The sequence below is a fragment of the Vigna umbellata genome, chromosome 5 (genome assembly GCF_029865625.1).
Source record: "Vigna umbellata cultivar VRB3 chromosome 5, Vumbellata_1.0, whole genome shotgun sequence".
Lineage (NCBI taxonomy): Eukaryota > Viridiplantae > Streptophyta > Magnoliopsida > Fabales > Fabaceae > Vigna > Vigna umbellata.
The window spans coordinates 59,402,830-59,415,050 of NC_142169.1; the positions used below are offsets into that span (position 1 = coordinate 59,402,830).

Consider the following 12,221-nt stretch of genomic DNA (forward strand, 5'->3'; position numbering starts at 1 on the left):
AGATCAATCATGATAAGCTACCTCCCATATTGGTACAAGTGACTGAACCATGTTGGTATCTGAGCATGTTTGTGAGAGAGATGAATACATTTTAAACTGCTGATTAAGAATCTCTGCCACAACAGATATGTCTTCGTAAGGAAAACAACAGTATCAGAAGATACCATTACATATTTAAGCATAAACGTGTGCATGCACATTTGTGTTTGTGTCAGTATGGCCATGAAACTAGACAAACCATTCACAGAAGTATCTCCTTCAAGCTCACAGATGCTTTGGCGTTTAGGACAGTGAGCCTTATCATTTAAAGAAGCACTGGATTTGCTTGTGGGTAACCATATCCACTCAGATGGAATTGTGGAAGACATCCAATATTTTGACTCTAGACATGCATGAGAAAGTAGATCTGCCTAATCAAAATATTACAGTATCAAATATAAATAAGGGATACATACATATATCATTGAAAATATAACAATTTGTTAGTTACACAATACAGGAAAAATAAAGGGACTTGAAAATGAAAAATGTGAAAGGCAACACACCTTTGTATGCTGGCCATCAATATTTAATTTCTTGAAAGTGTCAGGTATCGGATGGCGGAACTTCATCTTTGATAGGTGCAATTGACCCATGCCATACAAGTTGTAATCAACCTAACACAACAAAACAAAGTGTATATATCTACAACATAAGAAAAACTAGGCAAAAATGTGTTACAATATTTTTCATTTGGGCTGCAATCACGTAATTGAACATTCATGGAGCAATACAATCAGTCTATCAGTTCACATAAGTAGCCCTAGGAAATGTCAATAAACCAATTTAACATGCTTGAATGATGAGAGGGAACAAAGAAATATATTATTTATAACAATCATGCTAATTAGATTATCAACTCCTTTATTTGTAACAATCACATTCTCTTAAAGGAAATAAAATTTGATGGAATGAATGCGAAAATTCTAAGGATTATTTTTTCCTAATTGCAGTGGAGATATTAGAATATTTTTATCCTAATAATCCACTATACAAATGTCAAATGTCACTCCACACAAACCATTGACCAATTAGTTATCAAAACGTAAAAAGTGGAATGAGTAAATCATAAGATAATAGATGAATCAAAATTAACAAATAACATAAGTTCCAAGCACATGACAGCAGCTGGATGTTCCAAACCCAACCAAGTAAACCCAAACCATATAAGAAATGGGAAAACATAGCATTATACTGATCAGTTCCAGCCAATGAATGCAGCCAGGCAGAAAAAAAATTGGTGTTTGTGAGGCGCTATGCAAGGACAGTGACTAATTTAATCATAATGTCATTTTTAGCTTCAGTTAAACATTCAGATACAATAAATCATACGAATGTACATACCAGAAACTGAAGAATAAAGGGAATATGTGATTCATATGGCTGTAAACTTTTATCAAGAACAGCTCCAGCCTGAAAAAGAAAATGTCAAGACTAAAGCTTACTCTGTATAACATCAAATTAAGTTGCAATAAATTCAACAAATAGTTTCCACTTGAGAACAAAAAATTGCACATTTTGAACAAAGAAATAACCGAGGTACAAGCATCAAACTTATAAGAAATATCCAGAAATTGTACCAAGAGAAGACTAGCTGCACGAGAAACATCTTGAGGATAATATCTTAAGCACCAGTCAAGGCTTACTTTTTTTTGGGTAAGAATGTTTCCATGATTTAATCATGCATCATCTGAGCTTGTAGATAAGAGTGGTATATATGCACATGGAAACATATCACATAAAAAATATGTACAAAATATCAGGATAGTGGATACAAGTATATCTTTACAAATAACTCCTCAAGTGAATGATAGCCATAGAATTTCCTTGCTTGTACAATACTGCATCCATGTACATGCTGTCTTGTAGAACCAGCACTGCCTTTAAGCTGAAGAAGTTGCAACCAAATGTGGCACCACATTTTTATATTTAATATTAATATAAGAAACCGTATATATTAAGCATAAACACAAAAAGATTGAAATAGAGGGTACTAAACACTTTCTATGCAATGATACCTTTAAGGCTTTCTCAAGAGAAGCAGCTACCTTATAGGTGAATGCATCACCTGTGCAACAACCAAATAAATTAAATCCGCATATCAAGTAAGTAAATGAAAATGTGAGATTTGTTTAAAGCATGGATACTGAAAGAAAGTTAGATAAATCAAAAGCGTCATCCAGATTATTAAAACTGGCCTACAAGTAAAAAAGAGAAAAGAAAAATAAATAAAATTTGCATACAGCATATAAAATAGTTAAAACATAAAAAATAAGTAACTTATAAATAAAAATCGTCAAAAGAATGAAATGAAACTAATTCAAATATAAATACGACGATACAAACACACGGTTGATGTAGAGAAATAAAGATACTGGTAAATGTGACTTGCTATTACCTTGGTCCAGTTGAAGTGGTATATCCGAACACGGCACATACAAATAGGGTAAAGCCTACAATGAATAATTAGATTACACAATTTAAGCGTAACAACAGTCCCATATGAAAGAAACAGTCACAACTTCGCTTATTACAAAATAGTAAAACTATTTGTCTTGCATTTATGATAGAAAAAACGCTATCACTTGACATTAAACTCAATGAGAAAAAGAGGGAAGTAAATATGAACCATAACGAGTAATGCATAGTTTCTAAACCGAATATGGTTTACAACACAAAGAAATTTCACATGTGATCTTACTCGATGCACGTGCAAGCAAGTTTTCTGGCCAGCAGGAGTAGAACCATACACTCTTATCACAGGCACCTCGTTCACCTCTCCACCTAAGTGAAAAATATGAAACAATGAAACGCAAACTAGTGCTCAGTGAGATGAACACTAAAACTTTGAAACGCGAAATGAACCCTTAGCTGTTGCCGTTCGTTCTTGGACAGATTTCAATCTTTCTTGGAAAGTGAAAAAGAACATAGGGCTGGATTCGTACCGTGGAAGCTACTATAACAGATATCGGCGTCGGGGATTGGCGGCGCCATGTAATAGTCGATGGAGACAATCCGAATGGTGAAGATCTCAGAATTGGACTGTGAATCTGACATGATTTACGCTCACTTATGTTCCTTCTTGGAAGAGTAGCCAAGAGAGAAAGAGGATGAGAAAGCCTTCGTTTCGTCTATTTATTTTGGCGCTAGGTAGTTAGGAGAAGTCTTTTTAACTTAAAACTTCTCCCTCACGCTTAGTTCTATTTTTCTCTTTTCCGCGCGCGGGGTTGTAAGGGCCGAAATCGATGAGGCCCGCCCAAATTTGGCCCAATTTTTATCAACCATAGTTTCGCTTTAAATAGTAGTTTCTTTCTGTATCTCCGTTTTTGTTTCCTGCATCCCCATTAAATTCATAAACCCCATTTTACCCCTGTTTAAAAAATGATCATTCCATTCTTTACAATTGTAAGTATTAGAACACCATTCAATAAATCTTTTCTAATAAGATTTTCAAAATTTCTAGAACACAATTTCTAGAATAGCCTTTCTGAAACATGATTTTGATAACAAAACTTTCAAAATAAGATTTTTGGAAGAAAAATAATATTTGACTCCCTTCAAATAAAATATTCCCACTTTACAATTTTCTATAATGTTATAATAATAATAATATATGTTCAAATTTTAAATTAAAAATAAAATAAATATGATTAAAATTTTATTATTTTGACTTAATATAATAATTTTTGTTATAATATTAAATATATTTTTTATAATATTAAAATAAAAAATTATTAAATAGTATAAACAACTTAAATATTAATATAAACTTTTAAATTAAAAATTTTTAACTTAGTTAAAAATATATATTTATTCATTTTTAAAATTTAACAACTAAAATATATCAAACTTTCAGAAAAAAATAATCAATTTCGCTTAAAAGTTTAAATACTTAAAAACAAATTTAACTTCAATATTAATAACCATGGGTAACATGGGATGGTGAACAAAAACTTCAAATTTTTAATGTTAGTTCTCACTTGTTAAATCATGTTATTTTTTATTGTGTCCTCAATTTTATTTTTTTTCATTGCAATTTATTATATTTATAATTTAATTCATTTTAATTCTAATTTTAAATGTTCCCGTTTCAGAGATACTGAATTTTAAAACTATACAATCTTGATCAATTATAATTTAAATTTAAACTTTTCTCTATTGATAATCTTATTCAAATCATATGCAATTCCACAGAAGAAATTATTCTTACATCACACATACAAACAGTAAATGAAACCGTCTGCAAAAAGAACAACAATGAAAATTCAGAAAGCTGAAAGTATCATTGGGAAGAATGGTAGAAAAATATGCATGGTACTATATGCAAGCCCTTTTAAATTGCGACACTGTTGGGAATTCCCATGCCAGTGAGTCCAGTTTTGCTGCTGGGATAAAGCAAAGTGTAAGGCATGTTAACTGGTCCAACTCTGTTTCTGTGTTTCCCATCACTGTTCATTTTCACAATCCTTACTCCGATTTGCGCCAGCTTTTCTCCAAACCTCTCAAAGGCTTTCAATGGTTCCACATCAGAAGTCCAGTGAGGAGTGTCTCTCTGTCCAAGGTACACCTCATCAGAAGAGTGCCTAGACAATATTTCTATGAGTGAAATGCCTATAAGGGTCTGCAACTGTGCTGTGATTGTTTTCAGAAAAGCCTTCTCAGGGTTGTCCACAAGTTCATCATATTCAGGAGTTCCTTCCTCAGGCATGAATCTTCGGCTTATTGTTGGACGGTTTGGAAGGAAACCTGCATAAGGGTATTGGCCAAAGTTGGTGGATGCATGCTGGGCTGAAGCAACCCATATGATGATAGTGCACACTTCTACGAGGTCTTCACGAGTCTGCATCTTTGGCCACCAAGGCTCATTTTTCTTGTCACCGTGACCCTCCTCTCTTAACTCCTTCCACCAAGATTGTAGTTCTCGATCTTCCTTAACCGTGTCATCATCCTGGTAGTAAAAGGAGCAATATTCCTGAACCCAGTTCTTTATTGCAAACCAAATCTCTAGCCCGTCAACAGCGTACGGATAATCCTCAATCACAAGTCGAAGGCCGTGTTGAGAGCTGGAATCTTTAACCGCCATTCCTCTGATAGAAGCAGCTACGTATCAGCTCATTAATATCAAATTGGATGTGTGTGTGTGTATAAGTTAATGTTATACGTTAGTTAATTGTCATGATTTGGATCACTAAGTAGTGAGCATGATCCTTATGTTATCATGCTTTCAAACATATATATGTTTAAAACAAACGATTAGTCTAGTAATGATGTTGTGCATGTGTGGTAGTACCTCTTGATGAGATCTGTGGGTAATGCTTGGTCAGGGAAATTCCAGTTCTTATAGATCACAGATGACATCTCCATGGAATACTTTGATGGAAAAACTGTGGCCTCTAAAAAGCCACCGGCGTTGATGAGGATTTGTCTTGCTAGTGCATTTATGTTCATGGTGTCACGAAAGTGTGGATGCAGGAGTATATGAATAGGGTGAAGCACGCTAAGACATCTATTTGCAGCTATGATGAATGGTTCAATCACTGCATGAGTATGCAACCTGTGACGAAAAGATACAAAAAGTTGTTTTCAATGAAAGATTAATTAAGATGGTTTTTGCTGTTTCTTCATAATTGAAGAAGTTATAGTATTATACCAGTGGGTTATAAGCTGATGATAGCCTGAGTCGTTTACTGCTACATAAGCTTTAGCTAACTGCCAGATGGAATTTTCAACACCCTCATCTGCAGGAGTGTAAACCTTACTTATGACACCATATTGGTCTCCTTCAGAATGTGGCAAACTCAACTCAATAGCCAATGGCTTCAAAGTTCCATCGTTTTGCAAGAAAAGAATTGTTCTGCTGGCGTAAGTCTTTGTAGAAGTGGAGTTTATCCTCCTCAAGTATGGTATCAGTGCATCATGGTGATCTAATATGAACAGCTTCTTATGTCTGATAGCCTATTGAACCAGATATGAAAAAGTCACAGCAACAAAATCATACCATCAAAATAAACAGTGAATTAACTTTGGCAACAAAAGTTCTAGCTAACTTCAAAATTACCTCATCTACTGTGAGCCCATCCATTTTGCTCTCAATGTGTTCTTTCCTTATTGTACTGGTTTGGTTGCCATAGACTTTACCATCCAGCTTACTTGCTGGTGGGAATTCCTGCAATTTATTTTGGATAATCGTGTGGAAAACGATTATTATCAATTAAGTTTACGAAAAGATACTTGATAATTTCGACAAACATGAACACATTAAGGCTAAAATCACTTGCTCGTACTTGGAGGCAGCGAATAATAACAGGGTTTACACCAGCCAACATCTCTCTAGCAAATTCTTCATCGCTTCTCCATGCAGACTTATCTTCTGCTCAAAAACATTATAAGAATGTCATTATCGGAGTCATTTACAAAAAAAAAAACAGTGAGATTTTCAGGTTTCTTTGCAAACCCATTATTGTGAAAGTAAGTAAAAAAAATACCTTTAATCACTTGAGGCACGGGAAACTTGAGGAACCTTTCTCCATCAGTTCGGAGAATTTCTTTGAGCAGCTCTGCAGGGATTTTATCTCTAACATTATTAAGTATACCTTCAGGCACCTTGATCCCACCTTCGTAGAGTTTAAACACATCTTCAAAGCTATCAAACTCATCAGGTGTACTGTCAAATAGAGATTCCAGCTCAGGTTTGATAACTTGAACTATGGACTTAAGTGCACTAGCAAGAAAGTCTGACAATTTCAAGTGTCCAAATCTTTCATCCCTTGGAACATAGATGTCCAAGCTCATGGTCAAATTCAATCTACTCTCACTTCTGGCATCTGCTAAAATAACAACACCATATCAGAAATTTAAAACTAAAAGACCAAAATTCACTTTCTAAAACGTTTTCAGACTTAAATGAATACCAAAGAAACACATGAAAAACTTAACCTGATTTTGTAGGTGGTCTACCAGTTCTTCCTCTTCGAGGGTATGGATATTCAGTGGAACCTCCCAGAACTGGACGAGCATATTCTGCACCCTTATCTGGATCACTCAAATCATTGTAGTATGCATAGTCATACACCCTATCCCACTCTTGTAGGGTCCCTCTTCCATCCCCTCTCAAACTCTCTAGTTCTTCTTCTCTATACTTAAGAAGTGGCTCTGGCGTTTCACTTGGAAGGTATGCCTGCATGCAACACATTACTAGTAATTCACAATAACTAAGAGAAAATAAGACTTATTATGTGTAGAGATTAGCTATATAGTAATCCTTGCATGGCATTGACAGTTACATTTGTACTTTGCTGCTTTACCTTGTTGCTGAAGAAAATGCGATCCTTTTTATACTTGTGTGCAGGGTATACCCAAGAGTTGCAGTTAAAGTGGATGACACCATGGCCAGGAACATTTTCAAGTGTCATGCTTTTCAGGTAGAACTCAGTGTGGTGATGATTTCTTATTAAAAAAGCTCCTGGGGTTCCTATAGAATCATCATCCCAATCAAATGTGACCCTGAATTCTGATTCACCGGCGGTCAAGGGTGTGATTGTGGTGATCCAATCTTCCAAGTATGCAGGCTTTCCCAGTTTACCTTTCATCTCGTTACCTTCAACTTGATTACCATAATAACGTTCAGGTTACATGTTAGGTAAGGAAAACCTCATACGAAGAATGAATAATTAAAAATGTAGATAATTTTCAATTAAATATGATACAATTGACAAAGAAAATTAGTCTTATATGATTTTTTGTACAGTTTAAACTTAGAATAACTTTTATACATAAGTAATACCCTTTCATTGAAAAATTATTCTTAGCCACCACTAACAAAAATAGTCACCTAATTTATGTCAAGAAACCCCGTTAAAAAATGTGTGGTGACTAATGGCAAAAATATTCTTGTAAGTGAGTATTTGCAATAAAATTCGGGATAAATATTTCATACTTACGATAAAATATTAGTGTGGATAGCATGTATTGTAATATTTACTTATAAATGGTTCAGTGTTGTATCTTATTAAATATCCATTATTCACAAAAAAAATTAATTTATATTTTATTAGATTAAATTTAATTAAAATTAAATTTTAATTTATATTTACTTTAATTTATATTATATTATATCTTTTTTTATTATATTTAAATTTTATTTTAAAATTTTATAAAATATATTTTTTTAAATATATGAGGGTATTCATGGATACTTACGAGTATTTTTTTAAATAGATATTTGACTGATAATAAATGGATTTTTTTTATTACAAGTCGGATAATGAGTAAACACTATATTTTTGTTCGACTCGATTCTTTGTCATCCCTAACTGTAATATTTTTGTAAATAAATGAAAGTTATTTAGATGAAACTTTTTATTGTTTAGCTAATGTATGATGTGAATAATTTGTTTTATATCAGACAATAAGAAGTAACGTATATTTATTTTATGTTAAACTTTGTATTTTCATTTGTGATCGAAATTATTTATTGAGAAACTCAATCATGATTTTGCATCAATGTCTTCTTATTTTGTTTCTCTTTGTAAAAATAAAAAAGTTGTGTTCTTTTGACTTTGATGACATTTAAAATCAAAATCACACATTTGTTTTCATCGTGGTACATTTCTACAATCAATAAAAAAAACTACAATTAATTATATAGTTATTTTTAAACTTATTTTAGTTTGGGACATACATATCAAATGAAAGATTTTAATAAAATTGAACAAAAATTAATAAACATAGAAGTCAAATTTATTACAAAAGTTTAGTCACTTGTGAAAAACATTATGCTGAAGAGGGTATTCACGTTCAAGAGTATCAAGTACTTTTAAATTATTTTTTCCAATGATTCAACTTCTGTCCCATATTTGACTCTGTTTACTTTTTTTTTAACAATGTTTTGTGAATTTAAAAAGAAGAAATCAATATACTACATTTAAAAAAAATATTAACAAATTATTTAATCAACACTAATTGTTCTTTGATTTTTTATTAGTTGGTATTACATTGTCAATGATGTAACTAATATAAATGCTTGGCACGGTTAAGGAATGTTGTAACATACCATCTTCCTTAACTAATCATAGTTTCCAAATTCATACACATTCTTTCGTATACCCAATCTCTTAATAATGTGCTGGTGGTGTAGCTTTTCATACTTTCTTCTGTTTTCATATTTTTCATACAAGTGACGACATGGAGTGTCTAAATGGAGTATCTACAAATCATGTATAAATTATTCTATAATTAATTCTGATTTTTGTAACCGTGATTTTTTAGACATATACTTAGTGCTTCTGGTTTTAAATTCGTAATATCTATTTAGTTATAACGTTCTTTAGTAATATTTTTCATATATTAAACCATAATCATTCTACGAGAAGTGAAGATAACCATACATCCTCTTGTACACTTCACTTTTTAGTAATTTGTATTATGTGAGATTTTATGACCAAAGTTCATCCTAGACATGAGGTGATCCACTATTAGCAGGTGGAACAATAATAATTTTTGTTAATATAAATTCTAATTTATTAATTTTTAATATTATATTAAAAGTTAGACTTTAATATAGTTTAATTTTATAAAATTGATTCTAATATAACTTAAAATCGCTAAGGCATACATAATAAATGAAACAACAAATCCAATAAGTAGTAAATTCTGTTAGAAACTTTAATTCATAATTCTAATATTATTTTAAAAAATAAATTTTAAATTTAAATGAAATATATAAAATCAATTTATAAAATGAACCACTTATTTATCTAGTTATATATATATTGTTAGTCTTTACTTTACAAACATACATTATTAACATAATGTATATTTTTTAATAGAACTTGGGAAGTTCAAGCTTAAACCTTACAGGTTCATGAATACGTTGGTTTTTATTAGGTCTGGGGTTTATAACATCAATTAAGCTATTACAATGTCTTTGTATATAATATTAATTTGATAAAGCTTGTGTGTGTGTTTTTTTTTTTATAAATTTAAGAAAAATTAACTATACTATAAAAATTCATTTATAAATAATATGTATCATAATTTTTTTTTATATATTATCTTACATTTGTAGATATTGTGACAAATAATTATAAACTATATTATTTATTAAAATATTAAACTTTAGTAATTATTATTTCAAATATGTTTTATAACTTTAAAATCTTATTATTTTTGTTCAATATACAATGTTGTTATAAATTAATGAAAAAGATGCCCTTTGCACCTCTATATATATTTTGAGGAAAGAAATAGTATTGAAAATTATGCTTACATAAAAAATAATTTAGTGATTATATGAATTGTTTTTACTATTTAGATAGTTTCTTTTAATTTATTTTTTTATATTTTGTTAGAAAATGTAAACTGAAAGTCAAATTCTAGAAAACTACAAGTAATTTTAATAAAAGAAAATATCCTTTAAAACTATCTTTTATTATATTCCATTAATGTTTATTTTATTATCTTAAGTATCATCTTTATTTTATGATGTTAGGAGCATTAAAATTTAAATGTTAATTAATGTTTATGTTTATATTTAGTAATCTTATTGCGATAGAAGTGTCATATTTTATCGTATGTGTGTGTGAAAACATTAATTATGGCGGTTCTATATGTATTGTCTATTTCTTTCTGTTAGAATTATCTGTGAACTTAAATACACATCTATTTTCAACATATTTTTAATTGTTTTCGAATGTGTTTTATTAAAAGATATAATGTTAATTAAATCTTATTTTATTATCAACAAATTACAGTCTGAATTCCTTAGTCAACGAAATCATATTTTTAATTCCTTGTAGTCAACGAAACACCTAATGAAATTGATCTTCATTTTTTAAGTCTTTGAAGAGAAAGCTAAACAAAACACGTAACTTGGACGCCAAGCATTCCAGATACAACGTAGAAACTTCATATCTATGTCTTTGGTTGTAATATGAAAACTACTTTCATCATCTTTCACCTTAATTTTCTACATCTTATAATTTCAAATGCTCTACATCAAAAATTGTTGTCGAGTTTAATTTAATCATATTTGTTATCGCATTTATGTAAAAAAATGTTGCCGTATGGTTTTCAACTCCAACACAGTTTTGTTTACATAGTCATTGATTAAAGGTAATAAATGCTAACTAAAAATGTTCATAAAATTAATGCTTTTACTAGGTTGTAATTTCTTATGTAGCACGTCACAGATATTTTTCTTTAGTTTCTTAAATCTGCAAATTTAGTTTATTTTTTTAAAGGTTAAATATATGATACCTTTCAGTTTCAATGTGAATTTAAAATCTTATTTATAAGATTAATATTATTGAATTTAAAGTTAGAATCAAGACAAGTTTTATTTTTGTGTTTAAATTTAGAGAGTAAAGTTATATTTAACATTTTTATTTAAGTGATATTGGAAAACAAGTTTTGCCTCAGTTTTTATTAAGTTTCATGCACGACATTGGAAAACTAACTTTCACATGTTAAACAAAAGTTTAAAGAAAAAAATATTAGTACTCTTATGAAATTATTTAATATGGTAACAAATTAAAGGTTTTTCTTAAATTTTTCATAAACATGGTAACAAGTAATTTCAAAAATACATGCATGAGATATTGGGGGCAAAGCAAAGCAAGCATGAGATATGAAGAATACAGATAGATAATTTGTACGTGAAAAAAGAAAACACTGACCAGGATCAGCTTGAGAAGCACTTATGAGTTGAAGAGAAACGCGTTTTCCGACAAACTCATGAAGACGATCGAGCAAGGAGGCACTCAAATCGTTGAAGTCCAAAACATTTTTCTTCATCAACACCACTCTCCCTCTCATTCTATCTCTCTTGTCCATGTTGTTTTTTTCAAGGGCGTTCACCAGATTGCCAAACACGGTCTTCTTCTTGACGTGCTTTTATCTCAGAAGTTACAATGAAGAAACTCTTGATGCACCAAGTTGTGCTGTTGTGTATTTATAGACTATTGTTTTTTTTTTTCATTTAAGAGTAACTTGCCTTAAAGCTGTTTTTAAGCATTTGTTTGTTTGGAGTAGCGGTGAAAAAAACTATGAAAGTTAAAGAAATAAAAAAAATTGTAAAGTAAAATTATTTGGAGTAAGAGAAGAAATAATTTTTTTATTAGTTTGATTCTTTCAATGCAATTTTTTTAAATTAGTATATTTAAAAATATTAAATCATTTTTATA

At 30.6% G+C, this 12,221-nt stretch overlaps 2 protein-coding genes across 5 annotated transcripts in view; both read right to left on the reverse strand.

Moving 5' to 3' along the window:
* REV3 (recovery protein 3) overlaps positions 1-3,170 on the reverse strand; it is a 35,669-nt gene extending 32,499 nt beyond the window's left edge. For 3 of the 4 annotated variants that reach the window (XM_088116090.1, XM_088116091.1, XM_088116089.1), the window contains exons 1-10: positions 2,985-3,170; positions 2,741-2,823; positions 2,438-2,492; positions 2,058-2,107; positions 1,815-1,927; positions 1,620-1,662; positions 1,384-1,452; positions 546-656; positions 239-410; positions 22-113 (exon numbers count right to left, since the gene is read on the reverse strand). In XM_088116090.1, coding sequence (XP_087972216.1) covers positions 22-113; positions 239-410; positions 546-656; positions 1,384-1,452; positions 1,620-1,662; positions 1,815-1,927; positions 2,058-2,107; positions 2,438-2,492; positions 2,741-2,823; positions 2,985-3,096 — 900 coding nt within the window. In that variant the 5' untranslated portion in view covers positions 3,097-3,170. Of the gene's footprint in view, positions 1-21; positions 114-238; positions 411-545; positions 657-1,383; positions 1,453-1,619; positions 1,663-1,814; positions 1,928-2,057; positions 2,108-2,437; positions 2,493-2,740; positions 2,824-2,984 lie in introns of those variants that run through there. The other variant, XM_088116092.1, reaches the window with a different exon arrangement.
* A 999-nt stretch (positions 3,171-4,169) lies between these two features.
* Positions 4,170-11,971, reverse strand: LOX1 (lipoxygenase 1). The gene is made up of 9 exons (XM_047323995.2): positions 11,715-11,971; positions 7,344-7,642; positions 6,976-7,216; positions 6,525-6,863; positions 6,324-6,409; positions 6,098-6,205; positions 5,690-5,994; positions 5,330-5,593; positions 4,170-5,126 (listed from the first exon to the last, which is right to left on the reverse strand). Exons 1-9 carry the CDS (start codon positions 11,869-11,871, stop codon positions 4,373-4,375), a joined length of 2,553 nt encoding a protein of 850 aa, XP_047179951.1. The 5' UTR covers positions 11,872-11,971; the 3' UTR covers positions 4,170-4,372.
* Positions 11,972-12,221: the final 250 nt, after the last annotated feature.

Coding starts and splice junctions, on each gene's coding strand:
- LOX1 (XM_047323995.2), bottom strand. CDS start 11,871: ATGGACAAGAGAGATAGAATGAGAGGGAGAGTGGTGTTGATGAAGAAA. Junction 6,864..6,975: donor TAGACCACCTACAAAATCAG/GTTAAGTTTTTC, acceptor TTATTTTAGCAG/ATGCCAGAAGTGAGAGTAGA. Junction 5,594..5,689: donor CATCAGCTTATAACCCACTG/GTATAATACTAT, acceptor TTTTCGTCACAG/GTTGCATACTCATGCAGTGA.